Source organism: Entelurus aequoreus, linkage group LG05, assembly GCF_033978785.1.
Source record: "Entelurus aequoreus isolate RoL-2023_Sb linkage group LG05, RoL_Eaeq_v1.1, whole genome shotgun sequence".
In the NCBI taxonomy this organism is placed as follows: Eukaryota; Metazoa; Chordata; class Actinopteri; order Syngnathiformes; family Syngnathidae; genus Entelurus; species Entelurus aequoreus.
In genome coordinates, this window is record NC_084735.1 from 68,722,044 (window position 1) to 68,747,982 (window position 25,939).

At 42.3% G+C, this 25,939-nt stretch overlaps 2 protein-coding genes across 2 annotated transcripts; one reads left to right on the plus strand and one right to left on the minus strand.

Moving 5' to 3' along the window:
* The first annotated feature begins 7,073 nt into the window (after positions 1 to 7,073).
* On the plus strand, positions 7,074 to 9,841 carry LOC133650939 (uncharacterized). Its single transcript, XM_062048729.1, has 3 exons — positions 7,074 to 7,565; positions 7,950 to 8,168; positions 8,473 to 9,841. The coding sequence occupies exons 1-3, from the start codon at positions 7,300 to 7,302 to the stop codon at positions 8,624 to 8,626; spliced, it is 639 nt and encodes a 212-aa protein (XP_061904713.1). The 5' UTR covers positions 7,074 to 7,299; the 3' UTR covers positions 8,627 to 9,841.
* On the minus strand, positions 8,684 to 13,918 carry LOC133650938 (uncharacterized). Its single transcript, XM_062048728.1, has 10 exons — positions 13,618 to 13,918; positions 12,451 to 12,561; positions 12,216 to 12,330; positions 11,189 to 12,039; positions 10,834 to 11,020; positions 10,470 to 10,718; positions 10,180 to 10,304; positions 9,766 to 9,812; positions 9,533 to 9,681; positions 8,684 to 9,405 (listed from the first exon to the last, which is right to left on the minus strand). The coding sequence occupies exons 1-10, from the start codon at positions 13,777 to 13,779 to the stop codon at positions 9,218 to 9,220; spliced, it is 2,184 nt and encodes a 727-aa protein (XP_061904712.1). The 5' UTR covers positions 13,780 to 13,918; the 3' UTR covers positions 8,684 to 9,217.
* Positions 13,919 to 25,939: the final 12,021 nt, after the last annotated feature.

Below are 25,939 nucleotides of genomic sequence, written 5' to 3' on the forward strand. Positions count from 1 at the left end.
AAAAGCTCCATATGCACGGAAAATCCTCATTTAAATAAGGCGGTCTGCACCACTTTTCAATTGCACACAGTGTTAGTAGATCACACGCAACATTCCCACTCATAGTACACGCTATTTGATTTTTTGCAAATGCTGTCTAGCGCATGGTTTTTAGATTGAGGGCCCCGTTTAAATTGCACACCAATTTTGATTATTTTGCCCTAAAGTGACACAGATCTGATTTTTCGCCAGTCTAAACGCACCAAAGTACTTCAAATCTGATCATCTGGCATCAGATTCAGGCCACATCGGTAGGTAGTCCTGAATTCCATTGGAATCTGATCTTTTTAAATGTGACCTCAGTCTCAACGCAATGCGACCTGAATGTGACTTTTTCGTCAGTTTTGGACGAGCTGACGTCTGTGCCTCCTCTACTTAACAGCCATTAAAAGTTTAGAACCCTCCCAAATACATTACACAATACATACATTCATACATTATATTACTTTTATTTATTTTCACACAAAAAACAAACACAAAAAAAAACGCTCATATTAAGGTGTGGCGACATTTATTTTATAGTAGTAACGACTTCGTCCCGGTCAACTTCTTTTGTTGAGCATGCGCAGTGCAATAAAGCATGCACATTCGGGCCACATGGGCGTTTACACTGCAGTCTGATAAAAATCGCAATTTACTTGCAGTGTAAACAGTCAGATGGAAAAAATCTGATTAAAACAAATCTGATTTGGGCTACTTTGGCCCAACATAACATGGTTTTAGTAATTTAGATGTGTTTTGGTATCATATTCATCCAAAATCACATTATTTTTTAGGGTTTGAAGGAATGATCAAATATATCTGCCAGATGCATTGTTGCAGCAATACAACTAAAGAAGGGGTCAGGCTGCAAACATTTCCAAATGATGGGAATATGAGGAATGTATGGACATCTCCAGTCAAATTGGCTCAAATCAAGCGAAAGGACTGTAATTTGCAGCCAGCATTTTAATAATTCTGACTCTCTTTTGGTCGGAGTTAGGATGGGAACAAATGTAAAAGACTCAAGCCAAATGCAATCCTGAAAATCAGGAGCGCCCTCTATATTAGAAAGAATGAGTCAGAACCTGCGGACAAACATGGAAATAAGAGCAGTAACCAGTACTTAAAAACAAGAGCAAAAGAAGGTAAGCTGCTCGTGTTCTATTGTGTGTCCTCTTCTACTGATCTTTTCCTCAAGATGCTGAAAGAGCATGAGGAAACACAAGCTAGGGTGTCTATGGAAGAGGAGATGAAAGAGCAGGGAAGTCTCGAAATGGCGATTATTTTATATTTATTTATTGCTCATAGTGTTAATCATATCAGTTATGAAGCAATCATGGACGGGGGCGACAAAAATATGCAATTAAGTGATCAAAATGATAGTTTTACATTATTTTATTCACACTGTCTAAGAGGGGGTGACATATTGAGTCTGGCGATGAAAAGGTGGCGTTCCAAGTACAGTTAGTTATCAATCAATTATTCCCAAATTAATTGATGCTATGGGGAATGATTGCCAGATTCATTTTCAGGAGCAAAAAATACATAAATAAATTTTGCCAGAGAAATTTTGGTGAATCTGGACATGATGTATCCTTTAATAAGTAAAATGTCCTATAAGGTTCCTGTTTGCAGGAGAAACCGAAGGGAGTTCATCAAAATTTTACTCTACTACTTACACATGGGAGCTTCCTAATCTTCAAATAGCATTAATACACATACTTTGACCCCAAACTAACTAAGCAAAATGTGTCTTCTTTCGGTGGGATTTACACAAGTAACTTTATTGTTCACGCTTTCAACTCAAAATGAAGTCTGCCTTTTTATTTGTATTCAAGCTTTTTGTTTTGCAGTTCAATGACAAGCTGCTGTCTGTCAGGACATTTTTGATGAATTATTTGTTTCGTAGCCTGAAAAACAGACCAGCAACGACTGTGAAAGGAGAAGTTTTGACATGAACATATTATAGTTTGAGACTTTTTGCATTTGTCAAAAGTTGTTTACAAGAAGTACCATCCTGCAGTATTTCTAACCACCATATGACATATGTAGCACTCCCTGTGTATTTTGGTCCAAATCCATACATGTAACAGAGATAGCCACATAGTTTTATAACCATTACATAAACGGCTAACAATGTAAGTGGCATTAGTTAAAGGCCTACTGAAACCCACTACTACCAACCACGCAGTCTGATAGTTTATATATCAATGATGAAATCTTAACATTGCAACACATGCCAATACAGCCGGGCTAGATTGGTAAAGTGCAATTTTAAATTTCCTGCTAAATATTCTGCTGAAAACGTCCCGGTATGATGACGTTTGCGCGTGACGTCACGGATTGTGCGGACATATTGGGACACCATTGTGGCCAGCTATTAAGTCGTCTGTTTTCATCGCAAAATTCCACAGTATTCTGGACATCTGTGTTGGTGAATCTTTTGCAATTTGTTTAATGAACAATGAAGACAGCAAAGAAGAAAGCTGTAGGTGGGATCGGTGTATTAGCGGCCGGCTACAGCAACACAACCAGGAGGACTTTGAGTTGGATAGCAGACGCGCTTCCGTGAGTACGCAGCTTTGGCTTCCAAACATTTGATCGCTTGCCCGTCCGTGCGTGCCGCTATGTGCATGTCACGTACGTAACTTTGGGGAAATATATGTGCTGTATGAACTTTGGGGAGGTGAACGGTACTTTGGGCTGTGGGATTGAGTGTGTTGTGCGGGTGTTTGATTTGTATTGGCGGGTTATATGGACGGGAGGGGGGAGGTGTTTGTTATGCGGATTAATTTGTAGCATATTAAATATAAGCCTGGTTGTGTTGTGGCTAATAGAGTGTATATATATGTCTTGTGTTTATTTACTGTTTTAGTCATTCCCAGCTGAATATCAGGTCCCACCCGCCTCTCACAGCATCTTCCCTATCTGAATCGCTTCCACTGCCCTCTAATCCTTCACTCTCACTTTCCTCATCCACAAATCTTTCATCTTTGCTCAAATTAATGGGGTAATCATCGCTTTCTCGGTCCGAATCGCTCTCGCTGCTGCTGGCCATGATTGTAAACAATGTGCAGATGTGAGGCGCTCCACAACCTGTGACATCACGCTACTTCCGGTACAGGCAAGGCTTTTTTATCAGCGACCAAAAGTTGTGAACTTTATCGTCAATGTTCTCTACTAAATCCTTTCAGCAAAAATATGGCAATATCGCGAAATGATCAAGTATGACACATAGAATGGACCTACTATCCCCGTTTAAATAATAAAATGTCATTTCAGTAGGCCTTTAAAGGGGCTCTATTATGCTAAACCAGGGGTCGGCAACCCGCGGCTCCGGAGCCGCATGCGGCTCCTTGACCACTCTGATGCGGCTCAGCTACATGCATGCCGACCCCCTCGGTTTTCCCAGGAGACTTATGGATGTCAGTGTCTCTCATAGACTACTCCCAGGGAAAAATAATCCTATTAACACTCTAATTACTATATTAGGGGCGTGCCCTAATTGCACTGCAGTAATTGTCCTCTATAGCATTTACTTACAGCGTGCCAGGCCAGCCACATGTTGGATGTTGATATTACTTGCTCACACAGGAGACAGCAAAGCATAGTTACTCATCAGCCACACAGCTTACACTGACGGTAGCCGTATCAAACAACTTCAACATTGTTACGTTACAAATATGCGCCACACTGTGAACCCACACCAAAAAAGAATGAAAAACACATTTCTGGAGAACATCCCACTGTAACACAACATAAACACAACACAACCATTACCCAGAATCCCATGCAGTCCTAACTCTTCCGGTCTACATTATACACCCCGCTACCACCAAATCCCCCCACACATCAACCCCCCCCCCCCCCCCCCCCCTCTTCGTGGTTGGTTGAGCGGAAGAGTTAGGGCTGCATGGGATTCTGGGTATTGGTACCGTCAGTGTAAGATGTGTGGCTGCTGAGTTAGTAGCCTTGCTGTCTCTTACGTGAGCAAGCTACAGCTGCATTTCACTTCTGGCCGAGCAGGTACACTGATTGGGTAGACTGTAGAGGGCGCCAAATGCAGTGTCATCACACTCTGATATTCGGGAGTCTCCCGGGAAAAATGAGAGGGTTGGCAAGTGTGACGCAAGCGAAATTCTTCCAAAACTCGCGGGCTGCACTAACATCAAATTCCCACATTAAAGTGCGTGCCGGTGCGTGTGTCTGAGACCCCTGGTTAACATAGCACAAAGCATGTAAGCTTTGTATGCGGTGTTTTTCATTTTAAATTTTAAAAACATTTTTGTGGCTCCCATTACTTTCTTTAATGTGTGAAACTTGCCAAAATGGCTCTTTGAGTGGTAAAGGTTGCCGACCCCTGTGCTAAACCAACTTTTTTTTTAACCTGATGGTACCTGCTTAGGTGTATTTGGTATCTACGTGAGTCCCGAAAATTTGGAGGCATTGCAGTGATATTTATAAAACAATCTTGCCTTCCTTCCTTCTTCCTCCAAATGGTCCGTTTGGAATTTTGTTCAAGTGTGACGTCAGCGGATTATCTATATATGGTAGACATTTATTTTTAAAAAATTCCGTGAATCAGCCAATTTAAATTTATGTAAAACTGTCTGCGCTATAGGGTTGTCAACTTTCTGAAGAAAAAAATAAGGCACACCTTGTTGGGAGGGCCGGTGTTCCAAAAAAAATGTGCTGCTTCATAGAAAAAATGCAACCATTTGCTTAATCCGATAGTTATCAACATACCTAATGGAGGGATTTGTAACGGCTCAAGCCCCTGCTGGCACACAGTCTGCTGTGCGCTCCTCTGAGCGCGCCTCTGGACACACCCACGGGCGTTCCTCTGCTGCTACGGCCATGCTCCGCTACTTGTCTCGTACAGTAAGCCCTACACGTCTCTAGCTCTCCTCGCCTATGTGCTTCCTTGCTCTCCGTGTTTCCCCTCCGTGCTCATCGTCTTGTGTCCTGTGTCGTCACCCTGCAGCTCCTCTTCATTCCCTGGATTCGAGCCGTGTGTCTCGTCTCCCCGGATTCCCTCTTGTTTTCTTGCTGCCTTCCTGAAACTCGACCTCTCGCCTGGACACGGACTCTGACGCCTCGCTCCTGCCCTTGACCTCTTGCTTGCCCACGCACCTTCCTCAACACGCACTTTCAACAACTCCTGGTAACACTCAGCTAAACACAACACATAGTCACACCATACATATTTGGGTTACTTGCACAGGTCATTCTATTATTTTAATAAACACGCCTAAGGCTAAGCAACGTCCTTCTCCGCCACACGTAACAGGATTTGGACAAAATGTTCAGCAAATGTCCAAAATAGGTTCTGGAGCAAGTGCTTTTGTAATTTTCAATATTAGTCATATTAGAACTTGTCAAAATACTTGTTGACATTCATTCTGTCACCATACAGTGTAGACCAGCGACTATCAAACTGTATGCGCAGGATCGGTCTCGCCGTCATCCCTGTCAGCTATGCTTTTGTGTTCTCGTCTGATTTCTTCCGGCATTTTCCTCGCACACGCCAGTGCATCAACCATTGATATGGCCGAATTCTGTGTTGTAATGGCCATATGTAAGGGGTGCTGTCACCTCATTGGTCCCGGAGCAGGTAAGAAGTGCCGCTTTACCGTAAAATGCCTTGTCATGCAATAATTCCATTGACATTTCAAAGACTGTTTTGATTTACACGGCCATATAGGACAAAGTGCGTCGACTGATAAGGGATGCAAACTTATGTCACTAAATACGTGATGATTCCTTTTTTGAAGGGACGGTTGGCAACCCAGGCAACATTTTGTCGATGATGAAACCCAATGAAGGAACATGCTTTGTTTGTTTGCTTTAACCAGCACAAATTACTGCACAAACTTTCAGCCTCATCTGAAGTAAAAAGTGCCTTCCTTTTAACTTTTATGATTCGTGTCAATGTGCCTTTGTATGTGAAGAAGTCGGTTTGAGTGTGTGCACAGATTAGCCCTGCTTCAACCTTCACAAAAAATTGTATTTTTTTCCGATAAAAATACTTTTAATTAATGGCAATGAAGGAGACAATGAAACGGTAAGAAGGACATTAGGTTGTCATTTGCATCTAACAACTCCGCCTCTCAAGACGGCTTGTTTTTAAAGGGAGAAAAAATATGGCTTACAAATAGGTCTGTAAAACAAAATCTATACAAATTGTTCACCAAAGAACCATTGTACAGCCCTTACCTTTGGGCTGGTACCGAGGGCGACTGTGTTGACCAGTTTGACGCGTGAAAATAATAGAATGTCCAGTACTGTAGAACTGTGTTTGGATATGACGTTCCGTTTATTCCAGCTATCTAATTTAAATCAAATGTAAATTCTATAACAAAGTATGCTGACCTTGACTGGCACATTATCACATCATTGTCACCACATGACACGATACGACATGACACGAACACGACCACGGTCGAAAACTGTTTGTCCTCCACTCGCCCTGCCCATGCTCACACCTGAGCCCAATTTATGGAGGCTACCATGGTAACTGCACCATAGCAACAGTCCCCTCCCTGTCAACACTTCCTGGTTCTTAACAGAAAGTGGGCGGAGCAATCTGCCGAAAAGGAAATTAAACATGCTGAACCCAACAATCAATTTAGAGAAAATAAAATAAAAACAATATAAACAAATAAGGAATTTTGGCTCCAACACTCCGGCCCCCGATTGAGAAGGGCAGGATGCCATTAACAATTAAAAATAAATAACAATGGAGCCATAAATATAAACAAATAATAATCATCTTCGAATGTGTGTTTGTTTTTTGTTATTACACTTCAGCTTCTTGCAGCAAGCAAATTTTTGTAACTGGTCTGTCCAGTGTGCTTGTTTTAGTTTTGATTTTAGCAGAACGCACCAATCCTTTTTTATCTGGATAAGTCTCCATGACTCTTCCAAGTAACCAAGAGCCACGTGGAGCGGTATTGTCTGCGATGAGAACAATGTCATTTGGGACGAGACTTCTTCTCTGTTTGCTCCACCTCTGCCGCTCCTGCAGCAAACGTAAGTACTCTCTTAAAGGCCTACTGAAATGAAATTTTTTTATTTAAACGGGGATAGCAGATCTATTCTATGTGTCATACTTGATCATTTCGCGATATTGCCATATTTTTGCTGAAAGGATTTAGAATAGAAAAACGACGATAAAGATAGCAACTTTTGGTATCTGACAAAAAAAAGCCTTGCCCCTACCGGAAGTAGCGTGACGTGGACAATTGAACATATCCGCAAAGCTCCCTATTGTTTGCAATGATGGCCGCCAGATCTGAGAGCGATTCTGACCGAGATAGCGACGATTTCTCCATTAATTTGAGCGAGGATGAAAGATTTGTGGATGAGGAAAGTGCAAGTGAAGGACTAGTGGGGAGTGGAAGCGATTCAGATAGGGAAGAAGCTGTGAGAGGGATAGAGCCATATCGCTTTGAACCCGACGCTGATGAAGACGGTCAGGAGGACGCTGCTGCTATTGATGCTGGAGGAGCACACGACATAGATCGCCTTGAGAATACAGAATGGTAATATGTTATTTATTTATAGACTAGTTTTAGTTTGTGGCCTAGTCTTGCACTGTTACTGTTAGTGTTACAACTTACACCCCAGGCCTATCTATACACTAAGTATCTATCATTGACACAATGTGTTACTGTTAGTGTTACAACTTACACCCCAGGCCTATCTATACACTAAGTATCTATCATTGACACAATGTCAAACCTAATTAATTACCCATTATTTCTATGGGCCACAGCTCCATATACCGGCAATACTAAAAATATGCATGCAGATTAATAAGATCCACAACAAGACAATGATAATATTAATTATTCCACATGTTTGCAGATTGCAGGTGTCAATAATATGAATTGATTTACAAATATTATGAACATTTCTATTTCCAGGTGTACATGTCAAAACTGTGTGAACATGGAGACAGTGGCTGAGTGTGTCTGCTGTAGTGAAATAGAGGCAGTGACCAGAACGATGGAGGAGGAGGGGGTGAAGACGTGCATCATAGACCACCATGGCTTTCCATCTGTGTGTCTGGATGAATGGGTGCTGCAGACAGCGTATAACGCCTACAAACAGCAATATGGCATGCTGCAGCAACAGCAAAATGAGTGAGGCACTAATAAGTTTAAATAATTCTTTATTCTATCAACCTTTGGAAGATAAGTCAGAATGAGCACTTTCTTATCTTATTCTTATTCTGTGAAATGTACTGTGCTACAATGCACATGACATTATATATCATAGAAGTATTACATAGATGGACCGTAGATGTCAACAATATTTACAATTTACTGCAACAGTAAATGACAAATGAATAGAATGCATGACAATGTCTTTTGAATCTCAGAGAACAGTGAGTCACTGTGTATCCATGTCCGGATAATAACAGCTGCCATCATTTGCTACTTGCAGGCGGAGACGACACACAGCCTATCGACAGTTTGTCCGCTTCTGCTGGGGATATCTGGGAAAGGACATAAGGGTGGTACTACCAGCTTGTGTAGTACATAAGATTAGGACAACATTCCCATCGATGGACTACACGGGGTTCCAAGACGTGCAGTGACTGCAACAGAATCTACATGGCCACTGTACTTAATCAATAAAATCAATCAATCAATCAATCAGTCAATCAATCAATGTTTATTTATATAGCACTAAATCACAAATGTCTCAAAGGGCTGTACAAGCCACAACGACATCCTCGGTACAGAGCCCACACACGGGCAAGGAAAACTCACCCCAGTAGGACGTCGATGTGAATGACTATGAGAAACCTTGGAGAGGACCGCATATGTGGGTAACCCCCCCCCTCTAGGGGAGACCGAAAGCAATGGATGTCGAGTGGGTCTAACATATTAGTGAGGGTCCAGTGGAGCCAGCAGGAGGCCACCCCGAGCGGAGACGGGTCAGCAGCGCAGATGTCCCCAACCGATGCACAGGCGAGCGGTATACCCCGGGTCCCAACTCTGGACAGCCAGCACTTTATCCATGGTCACCGGAATAACCCCTCCACGTGGGGGGGGGGGGCAGAGGAGAAAAGAAAAGAAACGGCAGATCAACTGGTCTAAAAAGGGGGTCTATTTAAAGGCTAGAGTATACAAATGAGTTTTAAGATGGGACTTAAATGCTTCTACTGAGGTAGCATCTCTAACTGTTACCGGGAGGGCATTTCACACTTACCGAAGCGACTCCTGTGCTTGGCGATGGCTTCCTCCTTGTCTGGCTTCTCCAGTTCATCGCAGAGGAAGGGAGGCACATCCACAGTGACGCTGAGTGGTGTTCTCTCGTCAGGGGTCTGTCTGCAGCCAGCAACAACCTCCCTGATCAAGTCATCTACGTAGCCTGCAAAATACAATTGTACATGTTCCTGCTCACAACATAATATACTCATGGAGAGTGAAACTTGACAGTATTATTATCATGATACAAAGTGTCAAGTGTTTACATGTTTTGTGTCCTCTACACTTACGGTATGTTGGCTCTGTCGCGATTTTCTTGACCACATGGCCCCCTGCTTTATACTTCGGGTAGCGTACTGCATAGCGCTCAGCACCCGCTTGTGTAGTGGCTATAGGGCGGCTCGAATTTTCGTTCCAGTGCAGCCCAGCAAGCAGGTTCCTAGGTGTGGTAACAGAATAATGTAATAATTAGTACTAAAGTATGGCACACACTAGTGACACTTAGATTAGTGTGGAAACATACCTGCACAGCATTCCGATGTATGAGAAGACATACATTTTCGGTGCGAACTGTATAAGATAAAAGACACTTTATTCAGTCATGCGTCCATACAATGTGTGTGTAAATTTATAAATTGTTTGTAAATTTGAATACAAATGTTTGTGTATTAAACTGTTAATAGTCAGCTATTAAAGCTTGATCTCCTGCAGTAATGAAGCTGTTTTGTTTTCAATGTTAACACCACGCCAGAATTGTTTGCAATCTTTCTCACCAAGATGCCAGCCACTATGTTGGACCTCCAACATTCTCTTGCTTACACTGACTGTATCAAGGCTTCATTTAGTATGCTCTAGTATTTTGCTCCCTGGCCACCAAAGTCCTAGTGGCAGGTGGTAACCACCGACACCACCTACAGGCGATCAGTCTAATTCTCACCTGTATGACAAGGCTATGGAACGCCTCCACCTTGGAAGTCTGGTGTTCACCCGACAGCATGGCGATATCTTTTAGCAGGGACTTGTTGTTGACCACCTCCTCCAGTTTCACTGCTGAGCGTGAACCTAAACATAAATTTAAAATAGAACAACGTTTCTACAAAAATGTTCCAGTCAACTTAAACTGGTTATTTACTTACAAGTTTATCTGAATTTTTTGACTTTCAAAAGATGTGCAGGAAAATACTGCTAGTCCCTCACTGCTTTCGGGCAACTTATTTGCCTACTCACTTTGTTTGAGCCATTTCTTTTGCCGTTGCAGTTGTCCATGAGTACAAATTGGGAAGAGGTCGCCATGGTCCTTGTGGATGTTCTGAATGTGTCGCTCCACAGACTTCCACTTGGCAACCAGAAGTTCCCCCTCTCCAGGCGGTGTAGACACTGCTGCCCAGTAGAGGTGGTTGATTATACTTTGCACCCAGGGCTTCAGGTCTTCACAGTCCTTATGCTTGGCGATGGCCTTCAGTTTCTTTCCGATGGCTACAAACAGAAAAAAACAGAAATTTGTGGATTAAATACAATATCGCATTCATCTGATCACTGATATGTACACACTACTTCACAACTTGTCATGCATACAAATAATCCAACTAACATTTTGCAACATGCCAGATGTCATAGCAGTGCCGTGTATTGGGCATGTTTTCACGAATCCATTTAGCGATCTGTCTGTGTCGGTCTGTCACCAGCACCCCGACATCCAGGTCCCAGCTGATCAGCAGTTCCACCATCCTCTTCAGTCCTTCCATCTCCATATGGTAGCTGCCAAGACATTCGTTGCTCTGAAATATATATAACAGAAAAGGAATGAGCAAAGAAAAAAATGAAAAAGGGGCTTAGTATACATTGAAATGGTTAATGTTATTAGACAAATTTACTAGGATAATTCTGGAAAATCCCTTATCTGCTTATTGTGTTACTAGTGTTTTAGTGAGATTATATGGTCGTACCTGTACAACCTGAAGGTCGAGAACCACATTGGCCACAAGCTCCATTGTGGTGTAGGTACCGAACTTGGCGCTGTGTCCCGGACTGTCTGCTCGCCCATCACCACCAAGGACGAGGGGTCGGCCTTCCACCTGCAGCATGGTGAGGTGCGTCCGTTGCTGTTCCTCCCACACCTTTTTGATGGCTGGCTGCAGGATGAGCTCCTGGTGGTTGAAAAATGTCCTCTTCACATACGTGACCACTCCGATGCTGTTCAGCACTTGCAACACCTTGCCAGAAGATGCCCCAGCGAAGAGGATGCCAGCAGACAGCAGGATGTTGCCCGCGGCATAAGGGCCAATGTTTGGCTGGCTGCTCCAACTACTCCTCTGGTCACATGATGCACATTGAAGAGTCATGGTCAGCTGTGTACCGTTCGAATCCCAAGAAGGGCTTATGTCCTGGCTGCCACAGACTGGACAGTGACACCACTTGACGAGACTCTGGAGGCACGACTCAAAGATGATGTACTTCGGTTCCTTGTGGCAGCCCTCTTCACGCATCTGGTGAGTACATGGGCGATCTGGCGACCCGTCAGATTGACACGGATCCGATGTCGTTGACTCACTCGGCACATAGCTGTCATCGGAAGAACCACCAACAAAAGGCGCAGTGGGACTTGATGCTGGTCCTTCATCAAACAATGCAGGAGGTGGTCGTAGCTTGGCTTGCATTCCAGACACACCTGGAGCTGCTATGTTAGTCTGCATCTCGGGGCTGTCAGATGGAGCTGCTACACTTGACAATGGGACTTCACTAACCCTGGCCGGCCGAGCTCTAACCCTCTCGAGGATCTCTGGGGTCACCTGGTGTCCTAGCAATAAAATCAAGCACAAGTTGTTTTATATAATCTGTTAAAATTAAACTAGAATCACATAATAATTATTGTCTTTGAATCACCTAATTTATCTGTCTACTCTACTCTGCACAGGCAGCGTGCAATGTGTACTGTGATGTGCAGAATCATGTTCGTCACCGAAATAGACATACCCTTTGATCTATGATGTATTTTCCCTGTTTGGGTGCTCTTGCTACTGGTCATTGCTGTTGGTGCTGTCCCAATCGGTACCCAGTCCGTCTGGCATCCTTGTTCTCTTGTATTTCCCTGGAAATGGAGAAACAGCTACATGTAATATGGATACCTCATTTACATTAATTATGAATACTTTTGGATTGGGCTTGAACTGTAATCCATTTGAACATTGATTAGGAAAACAAATCGAACCTGATCTTGATCGCCCTCCTCATCAGGCAAATCTAGTGCCATTGCCATTGGTTCATCCACCGCATCCGCCACTGATGCCGTAGTCGTACTGTCCATGATCTGATCTATTGTCTGTAAATGTACAAATGTACAATACTTTATATTATTGTCTATTGTAATCTATTGACAGTATTGACACTATTGACAGTAATGTCAGTAAATGTACGATACTTTATACTGCAGAAGAACTTGACTAGAACTTGAAGCAATAATTATATGTAGACTATTTTATTGTTAATTTATTTCATTGTTCATGGAGTAGTCCAGTGGTTCTCAAATGGGGGTACGCATACCCTTGGGGATACTTGAAGGTATGCCAAGGGGTACGAGAGATTTTTTTTTAAATATTATAAAAATAGCAACAATTCAAAAATCCTTTATAAATATATTTATTGAATAATACTTCAACAAAATAAATGTTTAGAATTAAGTTCATGAATCCAGATGGATCTCTATTACAATCCCCAAAGAGGGCACTTTAAGTTGATGATTACTTCTATGTGTACAAAATATTATTTATAATTGAATCACTTGTTTATTTTTCAACAAGTTTTTAGTTATTTTTATATCTTTTTTTCCAAATAGTTCAAGAAAGACCACTACAAATTAGCAATATCTTGCACTGTTATACAATTTAATAAATCAGAAACTGATGACATAGTGCTGTATTTTTTTTCTTTTTTTCAACCAAAAATGCTTTGCTCTGATTAGGGGGTACTTGAATTAAAAAAATGTTCACAGGGGAAAATCACTGAAAAAAGGTTGAGAACCACTGGAGTAGTCTATGACTGTGTGTGTTAGTTTTGGTTGATTGATTGAGACTTTTATTAGTAGGTTGCACAGTGAAGTACATATTCCGTACAATTGACCACTAAATGGTACCACCCCAATAAGTTTTTCAACTTGTTTAAGTCGGGGTCCACTTAAATTGATTCATGATACAGATATATACTATCATATATATACTATCATCATAATACAGTCATCACACAAGATAATCACATTGAATTATTTACATTATTTACAATCCGGGGTGTGGAGGTGGGGGGGTTTCAACAATTGAGAACAAAGAAATGGATATTGGAACAGTGTAGTCTGACTATGAAAACTGGATATCAAGATTCTTACCCTCTTCCTTTCCCTTTTGGCAAATGCAGACCTCATGTGCCCAGTCTGTCCGCTTGTGGAGGGGGTCGGGTGCTCCGGACTTGTCCGTGGTCTATCGAAAATAGTTGGCTTCGCACCTTTCTTCAGCACGAGTCGACGAGTGCTGATTCCCATTTCTGCCATTCGCAAGGGACCCTCTTCGAAACATGATCTTTCGAAATGTTCGCTGCATAATACACTGTACTTCGTATGTGTCGTCCAATCCAACCGTGTTCGCTTGACTTCTTTGTTCCATAGTAAAGCTTGGCCGCCATCTTTTGGGAAAAGAAACAATGAAACACCGGTTGTGTTTTGGTTTGTGTTGCTACATCCAGCAGCAACACACCGCTTCCCTACAACTCTCTTTTTTGCAGTCTCCATTGTTAATTGAACAAATTTCCAAAAGATTCACCAACACAGATGTCCTGAATACTGTGGAAATTAGCGATTAAAACAGAGCTGTTTAAATTGGGAGGGACCTATTCCAAGATGACGCGTTCAACTGCCTTCGTCACGCGCATACGTCATCATACCGCGACGTTTCAGCCGGATATTTCCCGGGAAATTTTAAATGTCACTTTATAAGTTAACCCGGCCGTATTGGCATGTGTTGCAATGTTAAGATTTCATCATTGATATATAAACTATCAGACTGCGTGGTCGGTAGTAGTGGGTTTCAGTAGGCCTTTAACCAGCGTTTCCAGAATAGGTCAGAGATGTATTGGACTTGTCTCCATCTTCGTTTGAGATAGAGGTCTGATTTTTCAAATAATCCAGGTGGTAAAATTGGTGTTCCTTTCATGGTCAGAATGTGATTGGGAGTGAGGGCTTCTAGATCATTGGGATCCCCAGACAACCTTGTTATGGGGCGGTCATTAAGGATCGCTTCGACTTCACACAGCACCGTTTGAAATCCTTCGTCATTCAGAGTTTGCTGTCGTAGAACTGATGTCAATGTTCGTCGGATCATTCTGATCAAGCGCTCCCATGCACCTCCATGGTGAGAGGCTGTTGGTGGGTTGAAGCTCCACTGTGTTCCTTCCTCCAGAAATGCCGACTGTACTTTGCTGTGATTTAGAGCAGCGAGTGCTTCTCTCAACTCCCTTTCAGCACCAACAAAATTGGTTCCATTGTCAGACCTTAAATGAGAGACTGGTCCTCTTCTACAAATGAACCTGCGTATAGCATTTATACAAGAATCGGTATCCAATGAGTAGGCGACTTCCAAATGAACTGCTCTACATGCCATACAGGTAAAGATAACCCCATATCGCTTTTCCAATGAACGACCTCTCTTGACATCAACCGGGCCGAAATAATCAACTCCGACGTTGGTAAATGGAGGTAGGTCGGCAGCGATCCTCTCTACAGGTAGGTCTGACATCTTCTGTTCGCCCAATTGACCTCTATGGCGTTTACAGAAGACACAGTTTGAAATGATTTTTCTGGTGGCTGTATTAGCACTTGTGATCCAATATTTCCTTCTTAGCCTGGAGAGTACATGGTTTCTCCCACCATGTCCCAGTTGTTCATGGATGTGTTTTAGTATCAGAGCAGAGATGTGGAGATCTTTTGCGAGGATAATGGGATGTTTAGAATCCTCTGACATTGCTGCTTTCCTCAATCTCCCTCCTACTCTGAGCAAACCGTTTTCCAGAATGGGGTCCAGCTTGTAAATAGAACTGTCTTTCTTCACGTTACTCTTCCCAGATTTCAATAAAGCAAGTTCCTGTGGGAATCTTTGCTCTTGAGTGAAGTGGATGATGGCTGTCTCAGCTTTTGACAGATCGTCTGGTGTTTGGTTTCTTAGTGCAGCTTTAATGTGCATTATTTCCTGATCTATTTCGTTATCACTTAATAGCTTTCTCTTTTGACTCATCTCCAGTAGAGTCCTCTTTATTTTCAGTATCCAGGCAACTGACCTCTTCAACCGTTTCCAGTCAGAGAAGTAGGTGATCAGTTGGTGAGTAGCATTTGGAGTATCAACAATAACTACATTGGTGCTGAGCTCCTTTTTTACCTCAGGGTCCTCCACTGCAATCCCATACTCCAACATATCAGCTGGCCACTCTTCCTCTTGTTTCTTCAGAAACTCAGGGCCTTCTATCCATCCTTTGTGAGTCAGTAACTCATCCACTTTAATTCCTCTTGAGGCTTTGTCTGCAGGATTTTGAGTGGTATTAATGTACCGCCATTGTGTGACTTCAGATGTTTTGCGAATGGCAGAAATCCTGTTTGCTACAAAAGTATGAAATCTCTTGTCCTCATTTTTGATGTACTTCAAAACGGACGTGCTATCAGTCCAGAAGCAAGACTTCACCAGTTGAAGCTGTATTTCTGCTTTAATCATCGTGTCCACACGGACCTCAAGAGCAACTGCAGTGAGTTCTAGATGTGGAATGGTCACTTGCTTTAGGGGAGCAACTCTGGCCTTGCCAAGCATGAAAGACACATGGGCTTTGTTATGGCTGTTCCATACTTTTAGATAGGTGACAGTGCCATGTCCGTTTTCACTGGCATCAGAGAAGTGGTGCAATTGACCATAGATGGATTCTCCAAACTCTATCGGCTTAAGGCACCTTTCAACCTTGAACTCCATCACTCTTTCTAAATCTCTCAACCATTTGGTCCACTGCCGTTTGAGAGTGGGGTGAATGTCATCATCCCAACCATAGTTCAGTCTACACATGTCTTGTAGTATGAACTTGGCTGGTAGAGTGAGCGGAGCGATAAATCCTAAAAGATCATAGATTGAACTGACCATCGAAAGAATCCCACGTCGAGTATGTGGCTGTTTCTTGAGTGCCAGTTTGAACTTGAAGGTGTCTGTCTCCACACACCACTGAAGTCCAAGAGTCCTTTCCAGCGGCAGTTGGTCCCTGTCCAAATCCAATTCATGCAAATTTTTAGATCGATCTTCCTCAGGAATGGATAGCAGTACTTCACGATTGTTGCTTATCCACTTTTACTTATATTTTTGAGGCAATCATCCATGTAGAAATTTCGCTTGACTGTGTCGAGTACATCGGGAGTGAAACTGTTGTGATTGTCCTCTGCAGTCTTTCGGAGGGCATAACAAGCGCAACTAGGAGAGGACACTGCCCCAAATAGATGCACTGTCATCCTATATTCTACCAGTTCTTGGGATACATCGCCTTCAGGCCACCATAAGAACCTTAGAAAATCTCTGTCTTCCTGTGCCACATTGACTTGATGAAACATTGCTTTAACGTCGGTCATCAAGGCTACAGGTTCTTGCCGGAATCTGGTGAGGACTCCTAACAAGCTGCTGGTGAGATAAGGGCCTTGTAGAAGCTCCTTGTTGAGAGATTTTCCTCTGTACTCTGCGCCACAATCAAATACCACACGCAGAGTTCCTTTTTTGGGGTGGTACACCCCATGGTGTGGAATGTACCACACCTTCCCATCCGAACGGTCCACTAGCTCTTCAGGAACACGTTCTGCATAACCTTTACTGATTACATCATTGAGAAAGGTTGTATATTCTCTGTGATATCTTTCATCTTTCCCAAACCTCCTTTTCAGACCAAGTATGCGTTGCCTAGCAACGCACTGATTGTTGGGAAGAGACACATCATCCTTCCTTTTAAAGGGCAGTTCCAAAGTGTAGTGTCCATCCTGACGCTTGCACGAATCAGTCATGACCTTCATGAACTTCAGGTCATCTCTAGACATTTCTTCTTTGTCTTCTGATGACCTGTCGTTAAAATCATGGTTATATTGATTGTGCAGCAACTCCTCCAGCTTTGTTATGTAGATCCTGTTGACAGTAGTAGTGGAGCAGCCAATCTTACTCCTCTTCTCACTGTAGTCAGGAAGGCCATTAATGACCCACCCTCATAGGGTCTTAACAGCATACGGTCCATTTCCACAACTGTTGACCACTTCCCAGGGTTCAAGCAGTTTAGATGCATTGGTCCCAATCAATAGCTCTACATCGGCTTGAATACGAGGAAGAGTGATACCATCCAAGTATGGCCATTTAGCCAACTCCTCTTCATTAATGAGGTTACTTGTCGTTACGGGCATCCTTTTTTGGGTGTAGACCTTGAGAAGGTCGTAGAACTGTTGTCCAGTGAGGCTTGAAATTTCTAAGTCTGTCAGCATGTAAGTGGAAACTGATGTTTTTGGGCCCATGGTTAGGAGACTGATTTTAGTTTTTATTCCATTCAAATTGAGCTTTGTCATTAAGCTTTCAGAACAAAATGTATCTGTGCTGCCCGGATCCAGGAATGCATAGGTTTGTATGACTGTGTGTCGTTTGCTGGACTTTATCTGTACAGGCAGAATTGACAAAATTCCATTTCCAGCCCCCGTTTGTCCATATGTTTGCAGAAATACTTGTGCATTACTCACAGATGGTCCCCTTGCCTTATTTTGGTTTGGAATTATGTTGCTCGCTCTTTCCTTCTGACCAATATGAAGCAGACTTGGATGGTTTTGCTTGCAAATCTTGCAGGTCAAGCGCTTATCACAATCCCTGCTAAGATGTCCAACATGAAGACACCCAAAACAGATTCCTTTCTGTCTCATGAAAGTTATCTTCTCTCTGTGGGTCTTCTCCGCCAACTGAGGACACTGGTCGAGAGCATGATTTTTAAAGCAGCAAACACAGGCGTTTGTGGTACGAGCAGGTGCACTTTGCTTTGAAACAGGTTTAAATGTGGTTTGATCTTCCGCATCAGGGGTTTCATTATTAATAGTCGTGGCAAAACTGTTACCTTTGAATTTGGGTTGACCTTGTGATTTCATTCCTTTTACAGGTTTACTTCCTGTACTCTGTGGTGTATTCTGGATGTCTCCAAAGACTGGGTCAGAGACAATTTTCACCTGTCACTCAATAAATGCTACAATGTCTGAGAACTGAGGTCTGCGGTGGTGGTTTTCTAATATGTTGCATGCAGAGACTCTCCAGCTTTCTCACAGTCTGTACGGCAGCTTGGAGATCACAGTTTTCATGTGAGCTGACATATTAAGTTCTTGCATATACTGCACGTTTTCCATGGCAGTGCAACATTCTCGAAGGTTAAAGTACCAATAATTGTCACACACACACTAGGTGTGGTGAAATTTGTCCTCTGCATTTGACCCATACCAAAGACTATAAAAATGGGACCCATTACCTCCCTGCTTGGCACTCAGCATCAAGGGTTGGAATTGGGGGTTAAATCACCAAAAAATGATTCCCGGGCGCGGCTACGCTGCTGCCCACTGCTCCCCTCACCTCCCAGGGGGTGATCATACAGTGAGTAGGCTTGTAGAGCTCGTACATCTTCAGACTTCACCACAGGCCAGTTGAACACTTTCTCCATGTAAGCTGCTGTTATCTGGTATTGGTCACCAAAGTGTTTTTCCAACAAATACTTTGCCATTTCATAGCCTCTTTCTGGGGGCATGTGTTGACAACTACGCACCAGTTCTTTAGGTTGACCCATAGTGTACATTTCCAGGTAGTACAAACAGTCTCCTTTGTTGCTTGTGTTTTTCTCAATACATTGCACAAATGCTCTGACAAAGGTTCTGTACCGTAATGGATCACCATCAAAATAGGGAATCTCCCTGGGTGGGAGTAGATGAGAAGTTTGCAATGACATTTGCAATGTGGCAATCTCATTTTGCCTGTGCAATAAATCAATTACAGTAGGGGTGCCATTGGTTGGAGGGGAAATGTTAGTTTGCCTTGATTGCTGTACAGGGGGGTCCATGTGGGTTGTAGGGCTATGGTACTGCACTGTATTCCAAGACACCTGCTGCTGTTTTGGTACAGAAGGTGGTGGTTGCAGTTGTACCTGAATGGGTTTAGGGTGTGAAAGCATGGACTGTTGCTCTTGCCAAAAGGTGGGTGGTTGAATGGGAGGTGGTGTCATATATTGTAGTTGCCATGCTGTTAGTTGTTGTTGCTCAGATGGATGGTGTATGGACTGTGGTGGAGGTGGTGGTGAAGCTTGGCTTGACTGCTGCTGTGTGAGGGGTTGATAGTTTTTAGCCTGGGGGTTGAGAGTGACTGGTGCTTTAGCCTGGGGGTTGAGAGTGACTGGTGGTTCCTTGGTTCTCTGTAAGTAGGAGCTCATGCCATCAGATGCTGTATGGGAGGAAGAATGGAGGCTGGGAGCTTTTAAAACTGCTAATTTCGCATCAGCAGCTGCCAATTGAGCATCCAGATCCATCATTTCCTTTTTCTTTCTGATTCTTTCCCTTTCCTCTTCCAATTTCTTTTTGATCTTTTCCTCCTCCTCTTCCAGTTTCCTTTTGATCTGTGACTCCTCTTCCAATTTCCTTTTGATCTGTAACGACTCCTCTTCCAATTTCCTTTTTATCCTTTCCTCCTCCTCTTCCAATGCATGTTTTTCCTTTAGAGCTGCAGAGCGGACAGCGAGGGCAGCCCTTTCGGCCTCTGCCTGTCTGCGAGCTGAGGAGGTGCTTGACCGACTAGAACCAGAGTGTGTGTGACTCCCATGTGATTTGTGACTTATAACATTAGAAATGCTGTCATTTGGATTAATTTTGTTTTCCAAATCCTCAATATTTTCCAGGGTTGGTGTTTTTATCCAGGTGTTAACATGCTCACTAAATTCATGTACATTGATCAATTTGGCTTTGTACCATATGTCGTTTTTGATGTGGTCCTCTGTAGGTAGAATTGGTAGGAGGGATTGGTGTGCACTTGCAGCTTCCTTTACAACATTGAGATATTTGGTGAAAGACGATTGCACTTCCATTTTGTCCTCTCCATTTTCCATCCTCTCCATGATATGTTTCTGCATGTTGCTTGCCTTGTTTAATTTGGATCTTCTCTCCTTCTGAAGTGTTTCAATTCTTATCAGTAGAGCTTTTGGTGTCATTTTCACTGTGTGTTTTTTTACAGCAGATGTTTGATTTGTGTCCACCTGATTTTCCATGTCTGCAGGCTGTGACTGATTTTCAGTCATTTCTGACAATTCAGCCTGTGAGGGTTTCATTTGACCTTTAATTGTGTCACCAATTGAATGTGTTAACTTTAACTCCTCCATTAACGCATGATCATGCATTTCCCAAGCATCATGTTTGCCTTTTCCAGGATCCATGATTGTACACAACCCACAATTCAAAATCAGATCAGATATATGGAAACCTTGTTAATGTCAGTCAAAACACCAAAAATCAAAACCCGCAATTATTAATTTGCATTTGTTCAAACCAAACCACACCCACGAATGAGCTTGCACAAGGAATCATAAAACACCACCTTGTAATTGAAATGTACCCACGAACGGGTTGCAATCATGCACAAAACCTCATCGAAATGTACCCACGAACGGGTTAAATAACATTGAATATTAACCACCAATGCATTGGATTTTTTGTTTCTGTCTTTGTGTGCACACACTATTATATGGCCATATATTAACCCGTGTAGCGCGCTACATAACTTTACTTTGTTCTTGTCTTCAAAAGATGTTCTTCGAAAAGAGTTCAATATCTTCGAAAAGAGTACAAAACTTCAAACAGCGTTGCGTGTCCCAGCGCTGTTCAGCTGTCACTCCAAACGGCGAGGGCTGCGGCCGCCGTGGCTGTTGTTCGATCAGCGCGGCGTCCTGCGTCTGCCTGTCGCTGCGTTGCTCCTGGCCCCAAACGACGATCCCGTCCGCTGTCTGGCTCTTCTCCTGGTGCAAAGGAGGCGAAACAGCCCGGCGTGCGCTCCAGGTCCACACACTGTGCGCTGCTTGCAGTCTATTTACTTCCTGTTCCTAATGAAGTGTCCACTGTGTGTCTTACTGACATTCAAACTTAGTCTTTTTCCAAAACGAATGAAGACTAAAGTTTTCGACTTATTGTACAGCCCTTACCTTTGGGCTGGTACCGAGGGCGACTGTGTTGACCAGTTTGACGCGTGAAAATAATAGAATGTCCAGTACTGTAGAACTGTGTTTGGATATGACAATCCGTTTATTCCAGCTATCTAATTTAAAGGCCTACTGAAACCCACTACTACCGACCACGCAGTCTGATAGTTTATATATCAATGATGAAATCTTAACATTATAACACATGCCAATACGGCCGGGTTAACTTATAAAGTGACATTTTAAATTTGCCGCTAAACTTCTGGTTCGAAACGCCTCTGAGGATGACGTATGCGCGTGACGTAGACCGGGGAACACGGGTATGCCTTCCACATTGAAGCCAATACGAAAAAGCTCTGTTTTCATTTCATAATTCCACAGTATTCTGGACATCTGTGTTCGTGAATCTGTTGCAATCATGTTCATTGCATTATGGAGAAGGAAGCTGAGCAAGCAAAGAAGAAAGTTGTCGGTGCGAAATGGACGTATTTTTCGAACGTAGTCAGCAACAACAGTACACAGCCGGCGCTTCTTTGTTTACATTCCCGAAAGATGCAGTCAAGATGGAAGAACTCGGATAACAGAGACTCTAACCAGGAGGACTTTTGACTTCGATACACAGACGCCTGTAGAGAACTGGGACAACACAGACTCTTACCAGGATTACTTTGATTTGGATGACAAAGACGCAGACGTGCTACTGTGAGTATGCAGCTTTGGCTTCTAAACATTTGATCGCTTGACCGTATGTGCGCAACTTTTTTTTGCGTATGTACGTAACTTTTTTAAAATATATAAGCTTTATGAACCTTGGGTTGGGTGAACGGTCTTTTGGGCTGAGTGATTGTGTGTGTTGATCAGGTGTTTGAATTGTATTGGCGTGTTCTATGGAGCTAGGAGCTAGCATAGGAGCTAGGAGCTAGCATAACAAACACGCAGGTGTTTTTATGTAGGATTAATTTGTGGCATATTAAATATAAGCCTGGTTGTGTTGTGGCTAATAGAGTAAATATATGTCTTGTGTTTATTTACTGTTTTAGTCATTCCCAGCTGAATACCAGGTACCGTGAGTATGCAGCCTTGGCTGCTAAACATTTGATAGCTTGACCGTGCGCGTCACATACGTAACTTTTTAAAAATATATAAGCTTTATGAACCTTGGGTTAGGTGAACGGTCTTTTGGGCTGAGTGATTGTGTGTGTTGATCAGGTGTTTGAATTGTATTGGCGTGTTCTACGGAGCTAGGAGCTAGCATAGGAGCTAGGAGCTAGCATAACAAACACACAGGTGTTTTTATGCAGGATTAATTTGTGGCATATTAAATATAAGCCTGGTTGTGTTGTGGCTAATAGAGTATATATATGTCTTGTGTTTATTTACTGTTGTAGTCATTCCCAGCTGAATATCAGGTACCGTGAGTATGCAGCAGAGGTGGGACCAAGTCATTGCTTTGCAAGTCACAAGTAAGTCTCAAGTCTTTGCCCTCAAGTCTCGAGTCAAGTCCCGAGTCAAGACAGGCAAGTCCAGAGTCAAGTCCAAAGTCAAGACTGGAAAGTCTCAAGTCAAGTCACAAGTCCTGCATTTTGAGTTTCGAGTCCTTTCAAGTCCTTTTAACCACAGACTAATATTTTTACACAGATTGTGTATGCTTTTAAACCGCTGTATTTATTTATTAAAACAAGTGCATTTGAAATAGCAGGAAAAAAATAGTACTGACATTGCAATTCATAATAGCACTATTAACCAGTCATTTTAATAGTTTAAACAATTTTAAACATTTAACTCATTCCTTTACAGAATAAACACATTTGCAAAAACAAGTGCAACTGTACTTATTTGTACAAAAGTGTTAACATTGTATTTCCATGGCATATTGCATTGTAACTAGTTCCACAGCAGTTTGTATTCTGTTCTTACCTTATCTCATTGATCTCATCTCATACTGTATGTGTGTTTATGTGTGCGTACACATGAAAAACATAACAAATACATGAACATAACAATGAACAGAGTTGTACTTTTTAGATGTCAGGGCCCTATGCAATATGTACACATTCTTAATATAGTATACATTTTAACTGACCTTTATTTGACTATGTTTGTCTTTTTGTAGGTGGCTAAAATATGCGGTGCTGCTGACCGCCGTCTAACGTTATGTTACTGTGTGTGATACATTGACTAACGTAACGTTATGTTTGGTACCTCGTGCAACCCTGCTTAAAAAAATCACTTGACAAAAAGTATGAATAAGGTAGCACACTGCGGTGGACGCAACATATTGCTGTGTTTGAAATGACGTTATAACCATAGACATCTTATAAGTAGACGCAGTATTGGTTGCTGTGACGCGAGCAATTTGCATCTTGAAGTGGTGATGAGGAGCCGGCGAGCAGCCTAAACTGACAGTTGACAGGTAGGAAACAAAGATGCCGGGCTGGTGTTCAGCGTTTTCCTGCTCAAATGAGCGGACTGTTGAAAATAGGAATCGGGGGATTACTTTTCACAAGTAAGATTTAACATTAATGTACTATTGGTTGTATTTTATGAAAATAACATCACCACAGAGTTGAGAAGGAGCAAAGATCTTCAATATTTGTATGTGAAAATCACAAATAAATCTTCTGGGGGAGGATGACCCCCTTACAGGGGTTTGGTTTACAAACTTTCAGCCCCACCTAAAACAAAATTCACAAGCCACCACTGATTATGATGCATTCTCATCTTAGGCAAAATATAAGACAATACTTTCTTAACAGTATAATTGTAACCAGGAATAAGTCTTCAAGTAACAATATTCAAATACTAACATTGTTGGGTAAGACAGCATTTGGTTTTATTCTGAATCCAGTGAAACAGATTGGTGGTTTTAGTTGATATAAAGACTTTCAGGTGTTTATATATGTTTAAGTATTTGGCAGACGCTTTTATCCAAAGCGACATGCATAAAAAATACATATATAACAATCACTGTAAACATGATCATTTAAGGGAAGAATGTAATACAAAATATCAATACAAAGTGTCAAGACAGAATAAACTCTCTGCTGCTGCAGCAACAGAGATACGGTCTATAAGATATATAGATATCTAATGTATTCATACATTGTTTATGTAGGATATACGCATGTATATATAACGTAATCATATTGTTTCTTCAACTTAAAAATAGCTGACCGTTTTTTTCCCCCTTCTCTGGGCTTATATTCCCAGTTTTGATCTCGGACGTCTGGTCATTTATAGCATATAAGAATATTATATTACTGTTAAGCAAACTATGAATAATAAAACATGTGTCCGTTATCATAGCTACACGTATGACAAAAAAGCGCGTGAAAATGAGTGGTATTCAGTGAGGTAAAATGAATTAAATGCGCTGACAGTTCATTGCTCCTGCCAAATGAATTGCACTGAGTGGAGCGGATCACCACTCCAAGATGGCGGCCCGCGTCTCGTCTGCGCCAGTAGGCAGTAGCGCTCGATGCTGCGTCTACTTACAAGATGTCTATGGTTATGACGTTAGCAGTGAGTTTACAGCCTCACTGATTTAACTACACAGCAAATAAAAGTCATGTTACTTAGCCAATAAACGTTATCTTACATTCAAAACGTACCCTTCTTTGTGCAACTTCAAATGTCGAACGAAGTTGGAAGTTGTTGCGTCTCCGTCTGTAATATTCGAACTGCGTGATTTGCATACGGCAATTAGTTTTAAGTTGACCAAGTCGTAGTTTTTATACCCGAACGAAACCAACTTTGGTATAAATCTTTCTCACTGGCGCGTTGTTTGACAACTCTTGTTCATTGGTTGTCCTGCAATTTGATTGGCTGAATGCTGTGTGATGAAAACAATGTAGATCTAATTTGATTGGCTGTTGTACTGAGAGCACACACGCTGACACGCAGCACACACGCTGATAGACAGACACGTACAAAATGAAAGCTACGGAGCGCTCCCAAATAACTTTTTAAGCTTTAGGTTTTGGGGAAAGTAGCAAGTCATGTCAAGTCAAAAGGCTCAAGTCCAAGTGAAGTCACAAGTCATTGATGTTAAAGTCTAAGTCGAGTTGCAAGTCTCTTTACATTTTGTCAAGTCGAGTCTAAAGTCATCAAATTCATGACTCGAGTCTGACTCGAGTCCAAGTCATGTGACTCGAGTCCACACCTCTGGTATGCAGCCTTGGCTGCTAAACATTTGATAGCTTGACCGTATGTGCGCGTCACGTACGTAACTTTTTAAAAATATATAAGCTTTATGAACCTTGGGTTAGGTGAACGGTCTTTTGGGCTGAGTGATTGTGTGTGTTGATCAGGTGTTTGAATTGTATTGGCGTGTTCTATGGAGCTAGGAGCTAGCAGAGGAGCTAGGAGCTAGCGTAACAAACACGCAGGTGTTTTTATGCAGGATTAATTTGTGGCATATTAAATATAAGCCTGGTTGTGTTGTGGCTAATAGAGTATAT

Bases quoted from the DNA above. Each gene is read 5' to 3' on its own strand.
- LOC133650939 (XM_062048729.1), top strand. From the start codon at position 7,300: ATGATGGCCGCCAGATCTGAGAGCGATTCTGACCGAGATAGCGACGAT. The intron at 7,566-7,949 runs GTAATATGTTAT...TTCTATTTCCAG, and splicing joins CGCCTTGAGAATACAGAATG to GTGTACATGTCAAAACTGTG. The intron at 8,169-8,472 runs GTGAGGCACTAA...TGCTACTTGCAG, and splicing joins CTGCAGCAACAGCAAAATGA to GCGGAGACGACACACAGCCT.
- LOC133650938 (XM_062048728.1), bottom strand. From the start codon at position 13,779: ATGGCAGAAATGGGAATCAGCACTCGTCGACTCGTGCTGAAGAAAGGT. The intron at 11,021-11,188 runs GTACGACCATAT...TATATATTTCAG, and splicing joins TCGACCTTCAGGTTGTACAG to AGCAACGAATGTCTTGGCAG. The intron at 9,682-9,765 runs GTATGTTTCCAC...TACCACACCTAG, and splicing joins TACATCGGAATGCTGTGCAG to GAACCTGCTTGCTGGGCTGC.